The following is a 23948-nucleotide window of genomic DNA, read 5'->3' as shown; positions in this document are numbered from 1 at the left end:
CATTTTTTCCTATAAATTTTACCGTTTATTTACTGTCCTCTAAATGTCTGAGAGAAAATGAATCTTGAGGTAGAATATGGTGATATAAATTAACTTGGATAATAAATTTATTTTGAGTGTTGAACTTTGAGATAGCATCATTAGCAATAGGAAGATCACACCATTACACGTGGTTAGGGCCTGGCATATGGCTGCTTCAGTAAATCTAGATAATTGGCAAGAAAATCAGTGTGTGTTAAATTTTAGTTCGCGAGCACATTTTAACATTCCTAACTTGCCTGTGTTGTATTTATAGCTGATTACCACAGCAATGGCTATACTGTGACAAATGGCTGGAAGATCCACAACACGGCCAAAAACAAGTGGTTTGTTTTAATGGCCAAAACGGCTGATGAGAAACAGAAGTGGCTGGATGCAATTCTGAAGGAACGGGAACAGAGGGAGAGTGAGTAATTTGTAATCAGTGTTATTATATTTTATTAAAGTAAAAGGTCTTTTAACAATTCTTATGGTTAATAACATGCAAAAGCAGTTTTACTTCGTTGTCTTTCGCTGCTTTCAAAGTTTATGCAACAAGGTTGCAATTAGTTCAAGTATCGAAGGCCATTGCAAAGAAAGTCCCTCAAATTATTTTCAATCTATGTATTTCAGGATTTGCAGTGTAACTGAAAATAAAGTTGCTGTATGTGGATACTAACTTGCATGTTGTGACAAAGCAAAGTCTATTAATATGCCAGCGGTTGGCCCAAATATCGAAGGCTAGAATCACTTTGGAGCAGCAGCTCATCAGGTGTAAAGAAAACTAAGCAGTCCTACTCAAGAAAATCTTCTAATTTTTAAGGATGAGTGTATAAAATTATGAAGGGTATAGGTAAGGTGGACGATCACAGTCTTGTCCCCGGGAAGTCTAAAATGAGAGGATATAAATTTACGGTGATAGGTGGAAGGCTTTAAAAGGGACTGGATCGGCAAGTTTTTCACATAAGCAGTGTCGGCTATGTGGGTTGAACTGTCAGAGGAAGCTGTAGTCAAACGTTTACATGGTTAAAAGCCATTTGGATTGCTACATGGATATCTTGGTATGCATGGGTGAGTGAACTGAAGGCCCTGTTTCCTGTATAATGTTATGGCTCTTTGCCTTTTGAAATTCCTCTAGAGCACTTCTGTAATCTCTTTGAAGCCCACACTGACATCTGGAATTGCATTGTTGTATATATTGCATCTGCTCCCACCATCAAAATGAGTTTCGTAATATTTATTTATTATTTAGATTTACAGAGGGAGCAGGCCCTTCTGGCCCGATGAGCTGCACGCCCAGCAACCCACATATTTAACACTAGCCTAATCACAGGACAATTTGCAATAACCAATTAACCTGCTAACCAGTACGTCTTTAGACTGTGAGAGGAGAGCAGAGCAGGGCACACACTCCTGGGAAGAAACATAGAAACTCCTTACTGATAGCGTAATAGTGTTGCTTATGTTTGAAGAGCTTGGGAATAGCTGTGCCCCTTCAACTGGTGAAAAGCCTTATAGATTTATTGAAAATATTAATAATCTTTGTTCTATTTTATTTGGTCAACAGTTGAATGCTTTTAGGCAGTGCATTTTAGACCTGAGTGGCGTCCAGAGTCTATTGACAACAAATTGATGCAATATATTATTTCAGGGATTGTAATGAATATATTCACTTTGCAAGATCCTGAAGGAAAACAAGGTTACGATACAAATACCTTGTTTTGGTATTCACTAAACATTGATCATTTTCTTTACAAGATTATGAAGGGAAAGGGGCAACTAAACAGTTAACTGCATTATTGCTGTTTTAAAGAGAATTGGGTTGAGCACAGAGAAATCAAAAGTAAAACTGGAGTCTCCTTCACTTGGTTGTAACCTTAGAGAAACTGCACCTGCATGTTTAACAATTTACATATTACTCCAATAAATTTCAATCAAAACCATTATAATATATATATATCTCCTTAATATTTTTTATTTTAATTTTCAAGCATGCTATATGCCGTAGTGAATATTTGTTGAATTGTGTAATGAGGAAACAAATGACAGTGAATGGTCCGCAGGTACTTCAGAACTATTGGAACCAGATGGAGATGTGAATGTACGGTATTTGCCATGTAATCTATTTCTTTATCTTACCATTACCGTCAGCACCCTCAGTGCACTCAGTCCCCCCAACTTCACTGAGTACTTGCAAATTTAAAAGACATGCAAATTTTCAAAGCTAAACCATGAAATTGGTAATGTAGATTATGTATTGTCCTGACATTAGGCATTAGTTTACCAACTTGATATGGTCAGAGGTAGAAAATAATACCCAGGAAAATTAAGTCAAAAGTTTGATGTGTATTACATCAGGGACTATTTTTGATACAGGGGAACTATCCTGATAGAAGTTAACCTTAGTAGAGAGTGTCTGAAATTCTGCATTTATAAGTGGACGAAGTACAGTGCATTGCAAATTTGTCAATAGTTCCTGAAATAGTTGAGCTTACACAGCTTTCCATTTGAGTAATGTGTGAACCTTAGTTGATTTTTCAAAATGAAGTTGCATTTTCTTGATAGCCTTGTATTTTATTTTGCATCAGTGACTGCTTAAATGTATTTAGAGTTGTGAATATGTTATCGGACTACCTAGCTGGGCATGTGTATGTTGAAAGAAAATAAGCTTGGTGAAGTTATCAATAATGTATTAACAGGAAGTAACAGGTTTTGTGAACATGCACCAAATGGTAACTTGGATTTAATTTGCAACTTTTTCAATATAATGGAGATCTTGAGCTGCTGCATGTGGCAGTGAATAAAGCCTTCATAAGACATAGGAGCAGAATTAGGCCACCCTGTCTGTCTACTTTCCTACCCTCCAATGTAATGTGTAACCTTGGACATTCAGCTACCAACTACAACCATCCTTCAGCCATCATTCACTGATGCCACAACATCATACCTGACATCTGTAATAGTGCAACTAGATCATCCACCTTATTTCTTATACTTCATGCATTGAAATATATCGTTTTGAGTAGTGTATTTGCTACCCCTTTTGATTCTGCATCCCCACTGCACTGGTACTCACCCTGCTGGCTACAATTTTATCTTACCATCAGCCTACCCTTCCTGACAGTCTGACTGCATGCTGACTTTTTTTTTTACCATCCATCTTACCTTGAGTCCCTTCATTCTGGTTCCTACCCCCCTGCCAAATTAGTTCAAATCCTTCCCAACAGATTTAACAAACCTGCCCACGAGAATATTGGTCCCCTTGTGTTCAGGTGCAACCAGTCCCTTTTGTATTGGTCATATCTCCCCCTGAAAAGATCCCAATGATCCAACAGCCTGAAGCCCTGCCCCCTGCACCAGCTTCTCAGCCATGCATTAATCTGGAATATCATCCTGTTTCTACCCTCACTGGTGTGTGGCATAGGCAGCAGTCCAGAAATTACTACCCTGGAAGTCTGCTTCTCAGCTTTCTGCCTAGCTCTCTAAATTCTGTTTTCAGGACCTTTTTGCTTTTCCTTCCTGTGTCATTGGTAACAATATGTGCCAAGACATCTGGCTGCTCTCCCTTTCCTTCTAAAATGCTGTGGACATGAACCGAGACATCCCTGACCTTGGCAATGATGGGTCACTGATGGCTCAGTGTGAACAAGACAACTGAGAAATGAAATTCTGGAGAAGCTGTCCAAATCCAGGAGGAATGTGGGAAGTTGGAAATCAAAGATGGATTCATGAAGCAGAGGTTTTTATCGCAGTGATTTACAGGTATTGGGACAAAATCAGAAGCTTAATGCTCACAGCTTTGCTGAAAGCCTTTTTAAGTTTGCAGAAATGTAATGAGTGTGAAATGATATACAAGACTGAACACAGAGTTAAGGATAAACACGAGTTCCTGCAAATGCTGGTAATCCAGAGTAACGTAGAATGCTGGAGCAAGTCAGCAGGTCAGGCAGCATCTATGTAAAGGAAAAGGGTTGATATTTTGGGCTGAGGCCTTTTATCAAGACAGGTCTTGGTCCAAAATAACTTTATTCCTTTCCATAGTTGCTGCCTGACCTGCTGAGTTCTTCCAGGATTTTGTTTGTCTTAGTACAGAGTTGAGGAGTAGGGATGGCATTGAGAAAGACATCTACAAAATGCTTCAGTGAATATTCAATCTGATGCCAGTGCAATAGTTCATATCAGCTTAAAGTTTGCTGCAATATCTGAAGATTTACCAGAAGCTTGGGGTGAGGTTCACTGAAATTTATTCAGCAATAGTGAGTTGGGGACTAAGACTGGCTGCTAGCATGGACTTTCCGGCAAAATTGTCCCTGCTGTGTTGTAATAAGTTCCAAAGTGATGTGTTGCAAAGTAATGTGTGAAGTGTGGCAACCTTACTTCTGCAAAGCTAGTTGGTACTTTGCTAAGTCAAATATAATTCAGAGTTGCACTCTCAGGATCAGCCTACAGAAGCAATAGGACAGTTAAGCTCGTGTCCTCATTGGGAAGCTGCTGAATTCCATTGTTCAGACGATAACAGTAAGACCTACACAAAATCAGTAGACAATTAAGCAGAGTCAACATGGTTTTGGGGAAGAAAATATTGTTTGACAATTTTTTTTGTTCTTTTGAAAATATACCCACATGTATAAAAGTGAATCAGTAGGTGTACTAGGATTTCTGTAAGGCATAAAAAGTAATTTCACAAAATAAAAGAATGGGATAATCTATTAACTTGGATAGAGGAATGATGAATGGACACCAACCAGAAAATCAGGACAAATGGATTATTTTTGGTTGACAATTGGCGACTAGTTTGGCTCCACAGTGTTCAGTGCTTGGCTCTGAACTATTTATTATTTTCATAAATGACTTGAATGAAGGGCACAAGTGTACTGCAGCAAAGCTGGTGAATGATACAAGCCAAATCAGGTTTAATATCACTGGCATATATTGTGAAATGTGTTGTTTTGTTGTAGCAGTACATTGCAATACATAATGATTAAAAACTATACTACAATAAGAATTATGTTTTTAAAAATTGTGGTGCAGAAAGAGAGAAAAAGCATATAGTGTACATGAGTTCATTGACTCTTCAGAAATCTGATTCTGGAGGTTAAGAGGCTGTTCCTAAGGTATTGAGTATGTGTCCTCAGGCTCCCATACCTCCTTCATGGTAGCAATGAGAACAGGGCATGTCCTGGGTGATGGGGGTCCTTAATGAAGGATGCCAACTTATTGAGGCATTGTATTTTGAAGATACCCTCTATGATGGGGAGGCTCGTGCCAATGATGGAGCTGGGTGAAGTTCTGGTTGAGGGGAAAGAATGTGGCATGTTGCAGGAAGGAGTGGTCAGGTGGAGTATCAAGTGGGAAAATCTACTTTGGAAGGAAAAAGGAAAGAGCAACTGTTATGAATATGTAGTGAGACTACAGTTTAAAGGGATGTGGGGTCCTGGTTCTTAAAAAGCAAAAGCTTGGCAAAAATTAATTAGAACTACAAATGGTATATTGACCTAATGCAAAATGTTAATAAGACCATAAAACAGAGGAGTATTATTAGATCACTCAACCCGCTGACTCTGCTGCACCATCATGGCTGATATATTATCCTCTCACTCCATTTTCTTGCCTTCTCCCCTTAACCTTTTGATGTCCTGACTAACCAAAAATCTATCAATCTCCAGACTATCAATAATCTGTGAATTTCCATTTTAAATATGCTCAGTGATGACCTCCACAACCATCCGTGGCAGTGACTTCCACGGTTCCACAACCCACTGGCTAAAGAAAATTCCTTCTCACCTATGTTTCAGATGGACACTCCTCTACTCTGAAGCTGTTTGTCTGGTCTTAGACTCACCCACTATAGGAAACATTCTCTCCACATCCACTCTGTGTAGGCCTTTCAATATTTGATAGGATTGAATATGATCCTTCCTCATTCTTCTAAACTTCAGAGAGTACAGGCCCAGAGCCATTAAGCACTCCTCATACCCTAACCCTTTCATTCCCATGATAATTCTTGTGGACCTCCTGTGGACCCTCTCCAATGCCAGCACGTTTTTTTCCGATAAGGGGCCCAATGCTACTGACGATGCTCGAAGTGCGGTTTGACCAACACCTCATAAAGCCTGAGCATCATATCCTTGGTCTTGTAATCTAGTCTTCTCACAATGAATGTTAACATTGCATTTGCCTTCCTTACACTGATTCAAACAGCAAGTTAACCTTTGGGGAATCCTGCACAAGGACTCCTTTGCACCTTTGATTTTTGAATTTTCTCCCTGTTTAGAAAATAGTCTACGCCTTTTTTCCTTCTATCAAAGTGCATGACATACACTTCCCTCCCCTTCCAAGTCCTCCTGCAGACTCCCTGCTTCCTCAGCACTACCTGCTTCTCCATCTAACTTTGCATCATCTGCAAACTCGACCACATAGCCATTAATTCCATCATCCAAATCATTGACGTATAAGATGAAAAGAAGTGGTCTTAGTACCGATCAGTGTGGAATACCACTTGTCACTGGCAGCCGATCAGAATAGGTCCCCATTATTCTGACTCTTCTATCCATGCTTTCCTGTAATAGCATGGGTTCTTATCTTGTTAAGCAGCCTCATGTACTGCATCTTGACAAAGACCTTCTTAAATTCCAAGTAAATAACATCCACTGACACTCCTTTGCCTATCCTATCTGCTATTTCCTCAAAGAATTCCAACAAATTTATCAAGCACGATTTCTCTTGATGGAAACCAGCCTGACTTTAGCCTGCTTTATCATGCACCTTCAAGTACCCTGCAACCTCATCCTTAATAATGGACACCAAAATCTTCCCAACCATTGAGGTCAGGCTAATTGGCATATGAATTCCTTTCGTCTACCTCACTCCCTTCTTGAACAGTGGAGTGACATTTGCAATTTTCCAGCCCTCTGGACCATTCCTGAAAGATCATTGCTAATGCTTCCACTATCTCTTCAGCTACCTCTTTCAGAACCCTGGGTTATAATCTGTCTGGCCCAGTTAATTACCTATCTTCAGACTTTTCAGCTTCCCAAGCACCTCCTCCTTAGTAATAGCAATTACACTCACTTCTGTCCCCTGATATTCTCAAATTCTGGTACACTGCTGTGTCTTCCACAGTGAAGACTGATGCAAAATACTTACTGAGTTCGAATAAACTCTTCTCTGCTTTCAAGCTGGTACAGGTATCAATTATAACTGAAGTGAAGAAGATAGCTGAGTTTGTCATCAAAATGTTGATTATAATTGATGCCTGTACCTGGATTGAAGCCCAGAAAGAGTTTATCCATCATATGTGCCGGGCAAGCATTAGATCCTTTGTCACTTATTAAGCTCATCTGCCATTTCTTTATCCTGATTTAGACCATAAGACATTGGGAGCAGAATTAGACTATTTGGCCCATTGATTCTGCTCTGCCATTCAATCATGGCTGATCTTTTTCTTTACTCCTCCTCAACCTCATTCCCTAGTCTCCCACCCCACTCCCATAACCTTTGATGCCAAATCAAAAATCTATTAATCTCTGCCTTAAATAAACCCAACGACCTGGCCTCCACAGCTGCATGTGGTAACAAATTCCATAAATTCACCGCCCCCTGGCTAAAGAAATTTCTGCACTTGTTCTAGACTCCCCCACCATGGGAAACATCCTTTCGACATCTACTCTTTCTCAGCCTTTCAACATTTGAAAGGTTTCATAGAGATTCCCCCCCCCCCCCCATCCAGCAAGTACAGACCCGGAGCCAACAAATGTTCCTTCTATGATAACCCTTTCATTTCCAGAATCATCTGTGTGAACCTTGTCTGGACCCTCTCCAATGCCAGCAGATATCTTAGATGAGGAACCCAAAACTTCACAATACTCAAGGTGAGGCCTCACCAGTGCCTTATAAAGCCTCCACATCAAATTCCTGCTTTTGTATTCTATACCTCTCGAAATGAATGCTAACATTGCATTTGCCTTCCTCACCATGACTACCTGCAAGTTAACCTTTAGGGTATTCTGCACAAGGACTCTGAAGTCCCTTTGCATCTTAAATTTTTGGATTTTCTCTCAGTTTAGAAAATAGTCTGCACATTTATTTCTATTAACAAAGTGCAGGGCCATGTATTTTCCAATATTGTATTTCATTTGCCACTTTCTTGCCCGTTCTCCTAACCTGTCTAAGTCCTTCTACTTCCTACCTGTTTCCTCAACACTACCTGTCTCCCCATCATTCTTTGTATCATCTGCAAACTTGGCAACACATCCATCTATTCCATCATCTAAATCATTGATATATAGCATAAAAAGATGCAGTTCCAATATAGATCCCTGCAGAACACCACTATTCACTTCAGCCAACCAGACAAGGATCCTTGTATTCCCACTCACAGCCTCCCACCAATCAGCCAATCCTCTAACCATGTTAGTAATTTTCCTATAATACCATGGGCTCTAAACTTGGTAAGCAGTCTTGTGTGTGGGACCTTGTCAAAGTCCCAATATACAACATCCACTGCACCCACTTTATTTGTCCTATCTACTACCTCTCTAGCATCATTTTTAGTGGCCATATCCACTCTGGGCTCCCTTTTACCCTCTATATACCTGGGGAAAAAATAGCTTTTAGTATCTTGTTTGATATTTTTGGCGAGCTAATTTTCATATTTCATCTTTTCTCTCCTTATGTTTTTTTTTAATGAAACTTGTCAAGGTATTGGCAAGAGTGCCACTGAAGCATCTTGTCTAATTTTGGCCTTCACTCTGCAGGAAAACTGTGCTTACATGGCGGGCAATGCAGAGAAGGTTCACTTTGTTAATTCCTGTGATGATGAGTTTGATTCTATGAAGAAATATTGAGTTTCTTGGGTCAGGAATTCTTGGACTTGGCAACAGACCCTTTGGCCCACTGAGTCCATGCTAACCATTAATGACAATTCGGTCAATGCACACATTCCATTTACACTAACCCCATTTCTTATTCTTCCCATATTCCCAGAATCTCCTCCTAGAGTTTAATACTCACCTACACACCAGGGCAATTTGCAGTGACTGATTATACCACTAAATCACACATCTTAGAATCTGACCAAGAAACCAGACCACCAGGAGGAAACCCACATGAATAGTTTATGGTGATGTTGTGATTTGTATGATTGTCAAATGAGCAAATTTCCTTTTGTTACCTTAGTATATTAGATGATGTTTGAGTAATGGGTGTAAGTTGTAATTGACCTTCCCAGGGTCTTCAGCTTGATCAGATGAGGTATTGCATAGCTGACCACCACATGAATTCTGGCCCACTGTCAATGCAAAATAGTTTGAATGAATTCACACTAGGATCAATCTTTTTAAGTTGCATGATAAATTTGGCTTGCCATGTGATGTAATGGCGTTTGACTGTAATGATGACATTTGGAAAAGTAATTTGTTTTGCCAATTAAGTATCAGTCAAGAAATATTAATAGATAGTTATATAGTAAGGGGATAAGTCATGAGCAGTGACTGTGTGAGTTTCAACAGGCATAAACTAGAATGAATGCATAGTCACTGGCTAGTCAAGTAGTTGAAAGATGTACATTGCAATAAATGGCTTGCATTTGACTGTGAGCCTCTTCCAGTTTAGCATCTTGTGGAATAAATTTCATCTCTTAATTTGCCTGAGAACCTATATGTGGTATACAAGGGTATAGAATGGAGAAACCCACCTTTCTCAAAAGAATGCAGCTCTGGTGAATTGCCTATAGTGTTCAAAGATCTAAAAAACCTGACTCATTTCTTATCTTTCGGAATCTTTTTTTTAAAAAGTACAATAAAAAAGCTAATCCAACAGACCATATCTGAGTATAAGGGCAATGAGGGGAAAAATTTACTGTCTTAAACTCTTTTAAGAATTTGGATTGAATAAAGGAAGAGTTAGAAATTCATTCATGGCCTCCACCTTGACTGTCAAATTACAATATGGGATTTTTTAATAACCTGGCAGAATTAACTAGACACACCATTGATTACCATTTACTGGAATAAACAATGAAATATATATATATATATTACTTTTACTTGGAATTATAATTACTTAGAAGTGGACCATAAAATTTCATCGACATTGGCGACGATGATGGAAGAGCAAAATGGGAATACAAGAAAACCTAACAAGAGATGGGCCGAAATTAATCAAGATATCATGCGTACGCCCTTCTCTAAAGAGAAATGCCCATTCGATGCCCAGTTGAGCTGTGTCCGGACATTTTATTTCAATTTCTTTATATATATAATCATTCCAGTATTGATAAAATGTGACAACATCTTTTCAAATTTGTCTTGTGAACGAGCATTTGCTGTAATTAAATCAGACTTCAATTCTTATGATTTTAATTGGACCATGGAGAATGAAATGCCCAAAATACAAACTTGTGAGCTTTGCTGCCATGACTGGGTCCCAGCTATTTCTAAGCCATGGATACAGAATCTTACTTCTACCGTGGAACTCATTTGAAGGGGATGTTACAGGTTTCTGGGTTATACAGTGTTAAACATGGCATTCGTGATTGCAGAAACAGGACACTAATATACTGCTTTTTATTTTAGTCTTTCTCTACCTCATTTTAATGTGTTTTTCTTCCTGAAGACAAACATTGAATTGATATTGAAACTTGAGTATTTCGCATTTATGGAAATGGTCAATAACTGCAGACTCAGAAGTTATTTTGCATAGCGGGCATAGCTTTTAGATTTCCAGTATATGAAGATTTTGTGGCTTTCACTTTTCCTGTCATCCCAGGCAAGGGGTGGTACAGTAGTGTAGCGGTGAGCAAAATGCTATTACAATGCCTGCCAGCCAGGTTCTATTCTGCCGCTGTGTGGAAGGAATTGCTGTGACTGCACAGGTTTCCTCCAGGTGCTCCTGTTTCCTCTCACATTCCAATGACACATGCAATAGTAGGTTTATTGGTCACATGGGTGTAATTAGGCAGCAGGATCTTGTTGGGATGGAAGGATCTGTTAATGTGCTGTTTCTCTAAGTTAAAATAAATGAAGTTGAATATTGCAGTAGGCCTTCATCCCCTGGCCTTTTTTTTATTTTGTGATTTCAATAGCTTCAGAGGCTGATTCATCAGCAACCTTCTCTCTCTCATTAGGTCAGAAAAAAGTTTGTGGACAATACACAGTGATTCTTTATATTCATAGTTCGTCAAGAAATGAAGTTGCTTTCACTTGCATGAGGAATGACCTGGTAATGCATTGAAACTCAATTGGGTGATCCATGTAAATACCATGGCAACAATAGAAATTCTAAGGCTGGGATCCTATTGTGGTTACAATCACTTTCATGTGACCAGTAAATTGGTATTGTGTGACGACTGCCATATTGAGTAATTTAACATCAGCTTTGTTTCGGAAGATTAACTTATTTTTACTGGGATGCTCAAAATTTGAGCCATTGTAGCTTAGTGGTTAGTGCAACTCTATTAAAGCTCGGGGCATCTGAGTTTGGGGTTCATTTCTAGTGCCCTCTGTAAGCAAGTTTGTACGCCCTTTCCCTTGTGCTTGTGGGTTTCCTCCAAGTGCTCCAGTTTCTTCCCCCAGTCCCAAGATGCACCAGTTAGTAGGTTAGTTTGTCACTGTAAATTGCCCCATGATTAGGCTAGGGTTAAATTGGTGGGTTTCTGGGCAGCATGTCTCAAAGGGCAAAATATGATTCCTTGGTTATTATTGCCAGTTTTAGTTGGATTGTACTTGGATCCTGATTCAAAAAAGTGCACACCTTGATATTATGGATAGTTAAATTCCTTGCTCCATATCAAAATTAGTTGATAGCAAAAAAGCTTACTCCACATTCTGCTGAACATTTTCAACTTAAAGGTTCAGGTTCCTGGACATCATTATTGTGCAGGACCTCATATAGAAGAACCGTATCTCCTTTATTGACAAAAGGGCTTGGCAGAGAATGTACTTGTGCCCATTGGTAAAATACTATCTTCTCCAGAACATACCGGTGCATAGAGAGCATCTTCACATCAGCCATTGCTGTCTGGTTTGGTACGCCTTCCTCTTACAATAGAGGAAAGGCTACAACAAACTGTTAGTTCAGTTGGAAAAAGTCACTGGCTGCAGTCTGCTTTAACTGTGGACTTGTATGTGTCCAGTACAAAAAGGATGACAGGAAAATCATTGCAGACACCATGACCCAGCAAACTACCTTCTCCATAAGCTGCCTTCTGGAAAGTGCTATAGGAAAATTAAAATAAAAGAAAATCAAGCCATCTTAAAAGTTTCTTCCCTGAGGGTAGTTAATCTGATTAACCATTCTCCATAGACCCCCACCCCCAATTACTGCACTGCATTGGCAACACTTTAAACCACTTTTTCAAATGCTGTTTACATTGTAAATACATGCTGGTGTTTACGCACATGTTATTCCATCTCCATACTTGCAGCATTATTTTTATGTAATTCTTTATTATTTTTAATTATTGAATGTAGTTTTCTTGTTGCATGCTGAGATAACAACACCCCACAGCAAATTCCTAATGCAGGCGAGTGAAGATGATCTTCCAACTTCTTTTTGAGCGGCCCTTGTATTTTCTGATGTTTGATCCTTTACAAAATTCAAAATTAGAAGAAAACCCTAGCTTCTTATTCATTGTAGGGCACAGTCATGAAGTGGAACTGCCTGGGAATGTTTGAAATATCACATGCAAATTTAATCTTTTTGTGTCAAAGCTCAAAAGTTCAAAGTTATTATTGAAATACCTTAGACAACCCTGGGATTCATTTTCTCATGGGTATTCACAGTAAATACAAGAAACACAATAGAATCAATGAATGACCACCCCATGTGCAAAAGACAACAAACTGTGCAAACATAAAAAAGAAAAAAGAAACAACAACAACAATAATAAATAAACAAACAACAACAAAAATAGATAGATAGACAGATAAATAAATAAATAAATAGATCAATAGATAGATAAATAAAATTGAGAACATGAGACGAAGCGTCCTTGAAAATGAGTCCATAGGTTGTGGGGACATTTCAATGATGGGGTGAGTGAAATTGAGTGAAGTAATCATCTTTGGTTCAGAAGCCTGATTGCTGAGGGGTAATAACTGGTTCTGAACCTGGGGTGTGGGTCTGGAGGCTTTAGTACCACCTTCCTGATGGCAGCAGCGAGAAGAGAGCATGGAGTGAATGGTGGGTGTCCTTGATGATGGATGCTGCTTTCCTGTGAAAGCTCTCTATCTAGATGTGCTCAGTAGTGGGGAGGGCTATACCCATGATGGACTGGGCCATATTCACTTCGTTTTGTAGGCTCTTCCATTCAATGGCATTGTTGTTTCTATACGAGACCGTGATGCAGCCAGTCAGCATACCCTTCACCACAGGTGGAGCTGTGTTTAGCTTCACAGTCAAGAGCATACAGTGAGTAGTGTAGGGGCTAAACACACAGCTTGTGCTGATGGAGATTGTGGAAGAGATGCCTTTGCCAATCCAAACTGACTGAGGTTTGCAAGTGAGGAAATTGAGGATCCGGTTGCACAAGGAGGTTTTGAGCCTGAAGTCCTGAAGCTTATTGATTAGTTTTGAGGGGATATTTGTTTTGAATTCCGAGCTCTAGTCAACGAAGAGCTTCCTGATGCGTTTATCTTCGCTGTCCAGATGTTCGAGTTGAAAGAAGAGCCAATGGAACAGCATGTGCTGTTGGCCTGTTGTGGCGATAGGCAAGTTGGGGCAATTCCAAGTCTCTCGTCAGGCAGGAGTTGATATGTTTTATCACACGTCATCACAGTGGATGCAAGCACTGCTGGACAATAGTCACTGAGACAAGTTACCATGTTCTTCTTAGGCACTGATATAATTGAAGCCAGCTTGATGCGAGTGGGTATCTCAGACTGCCAAAGCGAAAGGTTAAAAATATCGGTGAACACCCAGACATTTGATTAGCACAGTCCTTTAGTAGTCGACCAGGTACCCTGTCTGGGTCAGATGCTTTTCATGGGTTCACCCTTCTGAAGGATGCTCTCACGTCAGCCTTAGAGACTAAAATCACAGGGTAATCGTGGGCTGTGGATGTTCGTGAACATTCCTCCATGTTTTGACAGTCAAAATGAGCATTGAAATCATTGAGCTCATCTAGGAGTGAAACCTTGTTGTCACCTATGTCGCTTGGTTTCATTTTGTAGAAGGTGATACCGTTCAAAATCTGTTGAGTATCCTTTTGTAATTCAAGCTTTATCTGGAATTGCCATTTCGCAAGGTTTTCCGGAGATTGTACTTGGACCTCTTGTGTTTTTCTTGGTAGCCGGACCTGAATGCCATTGATTTGGCCTTTAGTAGATTTCTTGGCTCATGGTTCATCCGCGGCTTCTGGTTGACAAGGTCTCTGAATGATTTTGGGAGGATACAGTTGTCTACGACTGTTTTTATAAAATCTGTGATGAGTGTCCACCGACTTGAAGCAATCCTGTAGCTGCTCCTCTGACTCCTATGACCATCATTCTGTTGTTCTCATCTCTGGAGCCTTGCTCTTTAGCCTCTGCCTGTATGCATTTAGGAGGAAGACAGTCTAGTGAGTGGATTTTCCAAAATGCAGTCTAGGGCATGGAATATTAGGCATTCCTAATGGTTGTATAGTAGTGACTGAGTGTGTTGGGATCCCTGGTACTGCAGGTTCTTTGTTGATCATAAATAGGATGAAATTTCATTAAACAAACCTGATTGAGGTGCCTGACAATGATTTGAAAGGTGTCAGGAATTGCTGATGGTATCACTCAGTGCCTCAATGGCCTGCTTAACATTGGCCTTTGGTGATATATAAACTACTGTCAGGAACATGTAGGGGAACTCTCTTGGTAAATAGAATGGTCAGCAATTAATCATTAGATGTTCCAGGTTGGGGGAGGTGTGGTGTTGAGATTGTGACAAGACTGCTGTGAATGAGCACCACAAAGAGTTTATTGTGGAATGCAGATTCTCATCTTTTGCCTTCTTGGAATCAGTTGTTTGGTCCATCCTGTGTATCAAGAAACACTTGGGTCTTTCCAACATGTCTGGCATGTCCAGAGTGAGCCATGTCTCCATAAAACAGCAGAACATAGCAAATCCTTATTTTTCTCCGATAGAGCAATCTTGTCCTTAACTCCCCATCTTGCTCTCCAGCGACTGTACATTTGATAACAAGATGTTGCATAGAGAAGGTTTCATACCTTGGCATTTCAGTCAGGCTCGGAGACCTGCCCTCCTCCATCATGGCAATGGCAATGTACTTTCATCTGCTTAAAGGTGCTGTTGCTGAATGCATGAGAGTTAAGTCCACTGAGTCCTTCAGTAGATTATGAAATCACTACTTTGTTAAGACAGTTCAAAAGTCAGGCTGCAGATTCCAGTGAGAGTAGTTCAGAAGAAGTATATTTAGAAGTTTTGTAAGCTGCCTGCAACACATCACTGTGGTTCGTCAGAGCCATCTTACAACTGTGCGTATGAGTATATAGTATATAAACTATATGAGTATAGTTTGTTATTTGAAGGAAAAACTTGAAAATGTCGAAGGATCTCTGCCCTATATTTCGCTTGTGTTTTTTCACCTAACCCCTGTGAGACAATGCTCAGTGCCTTCACTGACAACCTAAAACAATGCAGCACAGGAACAGACCCTTCGGTCCACAATATTGTGCTGAGGTGAGTCAATGAAATTAGTAATCAATGTCCAATAAGCTAATCCCTTCTGCCTCTGCAATGTCCGTAACGTAACATTTCACGCGTATTCACGGACCACTCTGAGAACCTCTTGAACACCCTTACAGTGTTAGCTCCACCACAAACCCATCACCAAACATGCTCAACACATCTCCTTTGAACTTGCCCCCTCACTTTGAATGCACGCTCTTTGCTGTCAGATATTTCAACCCTGGGGTAAAGACACTGCATTCTCTCTCTGTGCCTTATATCGTATAAATTTATCAGATCTTCCCTCAGCCCCCAGAGTTCCAGAGAAAACAATCCAAGTTTGTCCAGCCACTCACTCGTCATAGCACGTGTCCTCTATTCATCAACAAAACAGCTCCAGGCAGCTTCATTGATTCTGATAGCTGTGCTTTTAGTTTTAAGCAATACATGCAGTGGAATGCTTCCATAAACGTTCAATTTTTATTTTGTATGTCTCTCAACTTTGTTTCCTAGGTCTGAAACTGGGCATGGAGCGAGATGCATATGTCATGATCTCGGAGAAAGGAGAGAAATTCTACCACATGATGATGAACAAAAAAACAAATCTTATAAAGGACAGGAGGAGAAAGTTGTCTATAGTCCCTAAGTGCTTTTTTGGCAAGTAAGGCCTCATTAATTTTCATGCTCTATTCATGTAACTAGAATAGCTAAATACTGGATTTCCTGTCAACCTTAATATAATTTGCCAAATCAGATACACTTTCTGAGTGTAATTGCACAGACATTACCTAATGCAAGAGTAATTAAACAATTTTTTGTTTTAAATGGATGCTGAATACATTTTTTAAAAAAAATTGAAATGAGCTCAAATGTAAGTTGAATATTTTTATTGAATGCTATGTGCAGGATTTGTCTGTTACCTTAACTTTTATTAATCACACTATGTTCCATTGTAAATTAGGATACTTGTACAATGGTTATAAACAGATGATATCATAAATTCCACTTGCTTTTGAATGCATGTGTTCTGCTGAATATGTTAATTTGTTTTTGTTATTTGCTTTCAAAAGTCCATGTTGCATAGAGAGTATCTTGGCAATAGCTCTTGGATTCAATGTATGAATGATCCCTTGTAGTCACTGTAAATAACAAGTTATAGTTGTCTTTTGCTCAAGTCAAAAATACTCTTGGAATTTCATCAACAATGTCTAATTAGTTTGCCGGAACTTCAACTGCGTGTTCAGATACTGTATGCTTTTATTATAGTACTGCTAGTTAAGGCCTGTCTTTAAATTTTATTTTATAAAATGTTCAAAGAATAAGTTAGCCAATACTACTAAAGCAAATTAGTAGTGTTATGTAGCTGATATCCTTGCATATTGATAAATTTATAATCTCTTGCATAAGAGCGATGAAAATATAGATATGGGTTTCAGTTCTTCACCTACACAAGAATGCAAGCTGCTCCTCCTTCCAAAAGTAACAGCAGTATGTTAAACAATCCGCAAAGTCAAAATTGTACTTCTTGTCTATGCCAATTGCATGTATGCACAGATGCAATGAAAAACATGCGTACAGCTGTACTATAGGCAAATAGCATAAAATAAGCAGCATTCACAAGAAGGAATAAGATTAGAACAAAAAGTCAATTTTGTTACTGAATTCTTGTTGATTCCTGGCAGCTGGGTATATTTGCATGATATTTGAGTAAATTAAATACTAATTTCGTTCTTGTTTTTGAAAAGGCTGTTGCCTGGCTTCTAATAAAATTCAGTCTTGAAGAAGTCTGGTTTGAGAATTAGGCTCTTATTGGAGCTTATGAACTGTGCCAAAGTAACTCTTGGATTTGTGTTCTTTAGATGACAACGAGTACTAGGGAATGAGCATGCATCTTAATACAAAAATCTTGCTTCATATATTTATAACAGTTTGCCATTTAGTTAAGGATACTTTATTTTAAAGAATAATAAATTATCATTTGATGTTTTAATTGGTTGATGGATATTTGTTATGTGTTTGAGCTTTCTGAAGGTATTTTTTTCTGTGCTGGTTCTATTCAGATTAAGATTCAGACTAAATTTTTGCACTTTAAAAATCTCAAACAATGCTAATTAGACTATTAATTATCACCGCTTTGTGGTGTATCCTGAATGATATTTCTGCGTAATGTTCTGTTTGCAGTGAGTTTGTTTCCTGGCTGATGGAGATAGGGGAGATCAGTAAAGCTGAGGAAGGAGTGAATCTGGGTCAAGCTTTGCTTGAGAATGGCATTATTCATCATGGTGAGTATATTCAGGCGATCCCAGAACTGCACCATAGAGGGAATCATTTCTTTCTTCCTTCTAGGTCTGAAGCAGCTGTCAATATGATGAACCATGAATGAATATATTTTCTGGCAACTGTCACGAACAGTGCTCCACCTAAAGATGAAGCCAGTTGTCAACTTCTCTTAGTTTGTTATAGAATACTTATAGATTATGTTCTGCATGATTTGCAAGTCAGAACTGTGATGAGGAGCTTCTTTAGCCAGAGAGTGGTAGATCTGTGGAATTTAATGGCACAGAGAGATTTGGAGGCAAAGTCATTGGGTATATTAAAGTGGAGGTTGATAGGTTCTTGATTAGTAAGGGTGTCAAAGCTTCAGGAGAGAAGACAGGAGAATGGGGTTGAGAGGGATAATAAAATCAAGAATGATAGAATGGCGGAGCAGACTTGATGGGCCGAGTGGCCTAATTTGTTGTTATGCCTTATGGTCTTACGACCATGCACTGTATTGCAGAGAGGTAACTCTGGTCACAATGCATTGACTTGTGGAGTGTAATTCTGGTGTTTGTGCCATGTAGAACACCATTTATTCCTCAGTGCAGAAAACAGCGACTTGCATGTTGTGCATATGGAATATTGAAATTATCCTTCTCTTCCCTCAGTGATTATCTTTATGTATTGCAGGATCACATGACAGGAGCACTTTGGCAATATGGTATCATTTTTAACTTGCTAGAAAATTAACTTGTATAATTGCCCATCTATTTTACACTCTTCTTCCCACTTAATATTATTTCCCATTGATTTGAAAAGCTATTTAAAAGCCAATGACTCTGAGATTTGAAACAGAATCTGATTGGTACATCATACACATGTAGCTATTTTTGAGCAGCAAGTGCATATTTTGCAGGTAGCAATGTGAAGATTGAAAAATTAAACTAGGTTAGTCAAGGAGTATCGAGGATTTCTCACCTATACTCATGATCAGTCATCACATTTCTAATTTGTGAAATGTCAGCTTTATTTTAACCATTTAGTTTACAGTTTCATGGAGTGATATTGTCCAACAATTGCTAATAAGCATGGTAGCCTTGTTAAAAGTAGTTCTCTGCTTTAAATTTTGAAGTGATGCGTTTTACGTTTTGCTGGAGACTCATATTGGAAATGGAAATGCAATTTTCAGGTTGAAATTGTTGATGAATTACTTGAAAGAGATTTTCAAAATTGCAAAAGAAATGGGCACTGAAACAACAGTTTTCACAAACTCAGGACATTCCGCAGTGCTTACCAAAAAGTGAGATATTTGTGCCAAATAATCACTGTTAGACAAACAACTGTCAATTCGTGCTGAGCAAACTCTTATAAATAGAAATGTAATCATTATTATGACCAGAAAGTTTTGTTCAGAAATATTGCTTGAAGGTCATCAACAATAACAGCTATAACAGACACCTTTTCGGAAAGTTGTGTACAAATTCATTTACAGAGCATCAGCACCACACTGGAGTAAGTAAGTAGGTAGTTTTGTACTGCTCATATTATTGGATCTGTTTTTGGATGACCTCTATTTAAAAGCAATGATTAGTTCTGTCTCAAATGTTATTGATGTGATTACTATGAATGAGCTAAATATTTTTTTTTTAAATTTGGAAGCTGGTTGTCTGATTTGTGCTAAAATCCACAGTGGAAACATTATTTCTGGTGCAGATACATTCAGATCACATGAGCCAAAAATGGAGCTCGCTGAGTTGCTCCCACTTTCTTTTCTTGGGCTCTGGTGGTCTTGTTGGTTTGGGCTGTTCAGATGCTCATTGAAACACAGTGTCTGCTTCTGCCACCATTTGAAACGGTCCCCTCCAGATATCCACAACTCTTCTATGATTTTCTTTACCTCCCCTCTCAAGTATCTCATATATTCCAACCGATTTGACCTTTTCTTTTCAGCCATTGTTAATCTATCTTCCCACGCTTGTGTACGAAATGACTGCCTTCTGAACCGAGTTTTAATGATCTCTTTTCTAAAACTGTAGCGTTGGTAATTATGTGCTGTTCAAATGAGTTTAAACCTTCATTCTCCCTAAATGTCAAACTGTGTAGCAAAAAAAAAAATTCATTTGGATCTTCAATTGTGGACAAGAGTCTGGTGAGATTGAGCCAGCTCAAATCCCACAGACTGATGGAACGGGTGAGTGTTGATCCAGTTGAGATATTAACAGTAACTTGGAGCTTAGTTTAATGCGGAGAAGAGTTACAAGTTGAATATTTTGCCATGGCCATCTCCCAGATGTTCTGAATTATTACACACTCGTCTCCTTCAGATATTGAATTTCTGCAGCAGCAGAAACAAAGGACAAGTTAATAATACATGATGGTAATAATTTATTAATGGAGCTGCTGGGACAAACTTAAAGCCTGAACTTGGCAGTAAAAGTGTGCAATAGTGGAGCCCACTCAAAAGTATTGAAATTAGACTTTAGTTCCAGAACCCATGATAAAATAATAGAATTAAATCAACTGCAAACTAAACATTGGTGTCAAGGTAAGCATTTGTTTCTAGATCTAAAATTCCCTTATAAATGAGGTGGTGCATGCCTAAGAAAGGGATTACTTTAAATGCAGTTCTGTTGAGCTGCCTGTGTTGGGATTCCATTCATCTGACAATTGTAGATAAGTCCTTTGCATTCCCGACTTGTGGGTGTTCGCATGTGGATGTTGGATACCAACTCTGCTTGCTTGTGCAGTCATATTTAAGTGGCTTTCCAATACTGCATACATTGGGAACTTGTTTCTGGAGGAACTAGATACTCTTTTGAAGAGCTGGTCATTTTGTCACCTATGTTACAGGCCACTTAACCATCCACACAAAAGCATGGTCCACATCTTGCAGCATGCAGTCAGTGACTGCTTTTTTTCCTGAGAATAAGACATTGTGCATTCATCAGTGAGAATTTTCATTTCTGGCCTTGGGAGCATGAAACTTTAGAGTATCATGAGTCGGTCAGTCATCTGCTCAAGCCAACTCTACTACTCAATAAGATAATAGTTCATCTTTTATACTAGTGTCAATTTTCTGTGTTGACACCAACTTTAGACTCAAGTGATATCAAAGTCTTCAGATTTGCACTTTGGGTATGCTTGGTGGGTGAGCCTCTGAGCTGCCTCGGGCAGATCACTTCCAAGGTTCAAGTGCCTGTGGCTGAGGTTATTTCTTCCTGCCTCTGTCCTGAATGGTGGGCCTTTTGTTTTCATTGAACGAGTACAGCACAGAAAAGAGCTATTTGGCTCTGGCTGTCTTCTAGTGGCATTTTCAGAGTCTAGATACCTTAATCAGGGGAATATCCCTGCATCCACTCTGTAAAGCTGTTAAGGATTTTGAATGCCTTGAAAGTTCTATACTTGTTTTTTGAAATTTGGGAGAATAGGTTTGTGTATTCTCTCCTTGTATGACAAACAGAAGTTAATCTACTGAACCTTCACTGTATGCATCACTGGGGAGGTAGATGTGATCTCACCAGGCCCTGTATAATTGGGGCTATATACTTCTACTTTGTATCTCAATACTCCTTAAACTTAAAGGCCAAGGTATTATTTGCCTTCCCGACTCCTTACTATGCCAGTATATTAACTCTGAGTCGTTTTGTGTAAAATTCCACCAGGTCCTTCTGAACACAACACTTTAAACTCCATTTTAAACTTTGTAAGTTTTGTAACTTAAGTGGATAATATTAACATATTTTTGAAAATTCCACCTGCAATGCACTCATTAATTCACTTAGCCTCCTGTAACTACTTCACAGTCTACACTATCATTGATTTCGTAATATCAGGAAACTTGGATCCCTTAGCCTAATCTTTTCATCAAATTTCATTGAAGTAGATTGTGAATTTCAGGGCTTGGCACAAATCTCTTTGGCACTCTACTTGTCAGAGTCTTCCAACTTGAAAACGACCCATCTTTTCCAACTGCTTCTTGATTGTTAATCCACTCTAGTAGTTTATATCCAAAGCAGTATGTTGCAAATTGGTTCTGTAATCTCTATGTGGCATCTCATTAAAGACCTCTTTAATCCTAAATAAACCAAATAACTGGTTTCTCTTTATCCATTCTACTAGTTGCAAGCTTGAAATCAAAAATAAAAAGATCCGTTTAACTTTCATGAAGACTGCACAAGACATGTTTAATTTCTCTGCAATGCTTTATCAGTATAATTTCTCCAGTGTAAGGGATCTACATTAACTTACCTTCTACCTTATATGTAGTCTCAGAAGCTCTGCACCTCCTTTGCATCTAGCCTCTGCTCTTCAATTTTGCTTTCCTTATCTTTATGCCTTTAGAGTAGTGAAAAAATTTCCAAACTTTTACACTATTCTCTTTTATTTTCTAAGTCTTTATCTTTAACTTCTCTACCTTTTCTGTTTTTGTTTTTGTCCTTAGGTGTATGTATTTGCTGTAAACTTTAATAAAGCTTTAAATGTTAGCAACTTGTTGATTGTCATATCTTTCACTGTAGTTTTCCAATCAACAACAATTTGGAGTTAGCCACCTTGAAATTTAATTGGATTTAACAATATAAAATCGTCCTTGAAAGCAGATAAATAGGAGCTCATAGTCTTGTGCATTCTCCTTATATTAAGTGTGTAGATTTTTGTCAAAAATGTTACTTGATTCAGCAATTTAATTCTTCGAACATTTCAGCAACTCTTTTGTTTTCTGTATCTTCTTCAGGCATCTTGTGGTAGATTTGACATACTTCTTCCATTCCAGCTTTCAACATAACACTACAGCATACATTTCATATTTTGCTTATTTTGATCTAAATTGCAAAGAATTGACACAAAGGGGGTAGAGGTAGCCCAGGAAATTATAGACCATCGAGTCTTACTTCAGTGGTTAGTAAGTTGATGGAGAAGATCCTGAGAGACAGGATTTATGAACATCTGGAGAGGCATAATGTGATTAGGAACAGTCAGCATGGCTTTGTCAAAGGCAGGTTGTGCCTTACGACCCTGATTGAACTTTTTGAGGATGTGACTAAACACATTGATAAAGGCAGAGTAGTAGATGTAGTTTATATGGATTTCAGCAAGGTATTTGATAAGGTACCCCATGCAAGGCTTATTGAGAAAGTAAGAAAGCATGGGATCCAAGGGGACATTGTTCTGTGGATCCAGAAATGGCTTGCTCACAGAAGGCAAAGAGTAGTTGTAGACGTGTCATATTCTTCATGGAGGTCAGTCACCAATGGTGTGCCTCAGGGATCTGTTCTGTGACCCCTTCTGTTTGTGACTTGGAAGAGGAAGTGGAGGGATGGGTTAGTAAATTAACTGATGACACAAAGGTGTTGAGGGTATTGTGGATAGTGTGGAGGGCTGTCAGAGTTTACAGCGAAACATTGATAGGATGCAAAACAGGGCTGAGAAATGGCAGATGGAGTTCAACCCAGATAAATGTGAGGTGGTTCATTTTGGTAGGTCAAATATGATGGCAGAATATATCATTAATGGTAAGACTCTTGGCAGTGTGGGGGATCAGAGGGATCTTGGGGTCCGGGTCCATAGGACACTCAAGACTGCTGCACAGGTTGACCCTGTGGTTAAGAAGGCATGCGGTGCATTGGCTTTCATCGATCGTGAGATTGAGTTCAAGAGCTTAGAGGTAATGTTGCAGCTATATAGGACTCTGGTCAGACCCACTTGGAGCACTGTGCTCAGTTCTGGTCACCTCACTACAGGAAGGATATGGAAACTATAGAAAGGGCGCAGAGGAGATTTACAAGGATGTTGCCTGGATTGGGGAGCATGCCTTATGAGAATAGGTTGAGTGAACTTGGCCTTTTCTCCTTGGAGGTTGAGAGGTGACTTAATAGAGGTGTATAAGATGATGAGAAGCATTGATCATGTGGATAGTCAGAGGCTTTTTCCCAGGGCTAAAATGGCTAACACGAGGGAATGCGGTTTTAAGGTGCTTGGAAGTAGTTAGAGGAGATGTTGGGTAAATTTTTTATGCAGAG

At 39.0% G+C, this 23948-nt stretch overlaps 1 protein-coding gene across 1 annotated transcript in view; it reads left to right on the top strand.

Moving 5' to 3' along the window:
• prex1 (phosphatidylinositol-3,4,5-trisphosphate-dependent Rac exchange factor 1) overlaps nt 1-23948 on the top strand; it is a 201458-nt gene that overhangs the window by 93760 nt on the left and 83750 nt on the right. The window contains exons 10-12 of the mRNA XM_073061760.1: nt 296-445; nt 16186-16333; nt 17854-17954. Of these exons, the coding sequence (XP_072917861.1) occupies nt 296-445; nt 16186-16333; nt 17854-17954 (399 nt within the window). The remainder of the gene's footprint in view (nt 1-295; nt 446-16185; nt 16334-17853; nt 17955-23948) is intronic.

This window comes from Hemitrygon akajei, chromosome 11 (genome assembly GCF_048418815.1).
Source record: "Hemitrygon akajei chromosome 11, sHemAka1.3, whole genome shotgun sequence".
In the NCBI taxonomy this organism is placed as follows: Eukaryota; Metazoa; Chordata; class Chondrichthyes; order Myliobatiformes; family Dasyatidae; genus Hemitrygon; species Hemitrygon akajei.
The sequence above is the reverse complement of the archived record's forward strand: the minus strand, read 5'-3'. Positions and strand labels throughout refer to the sequence as shown.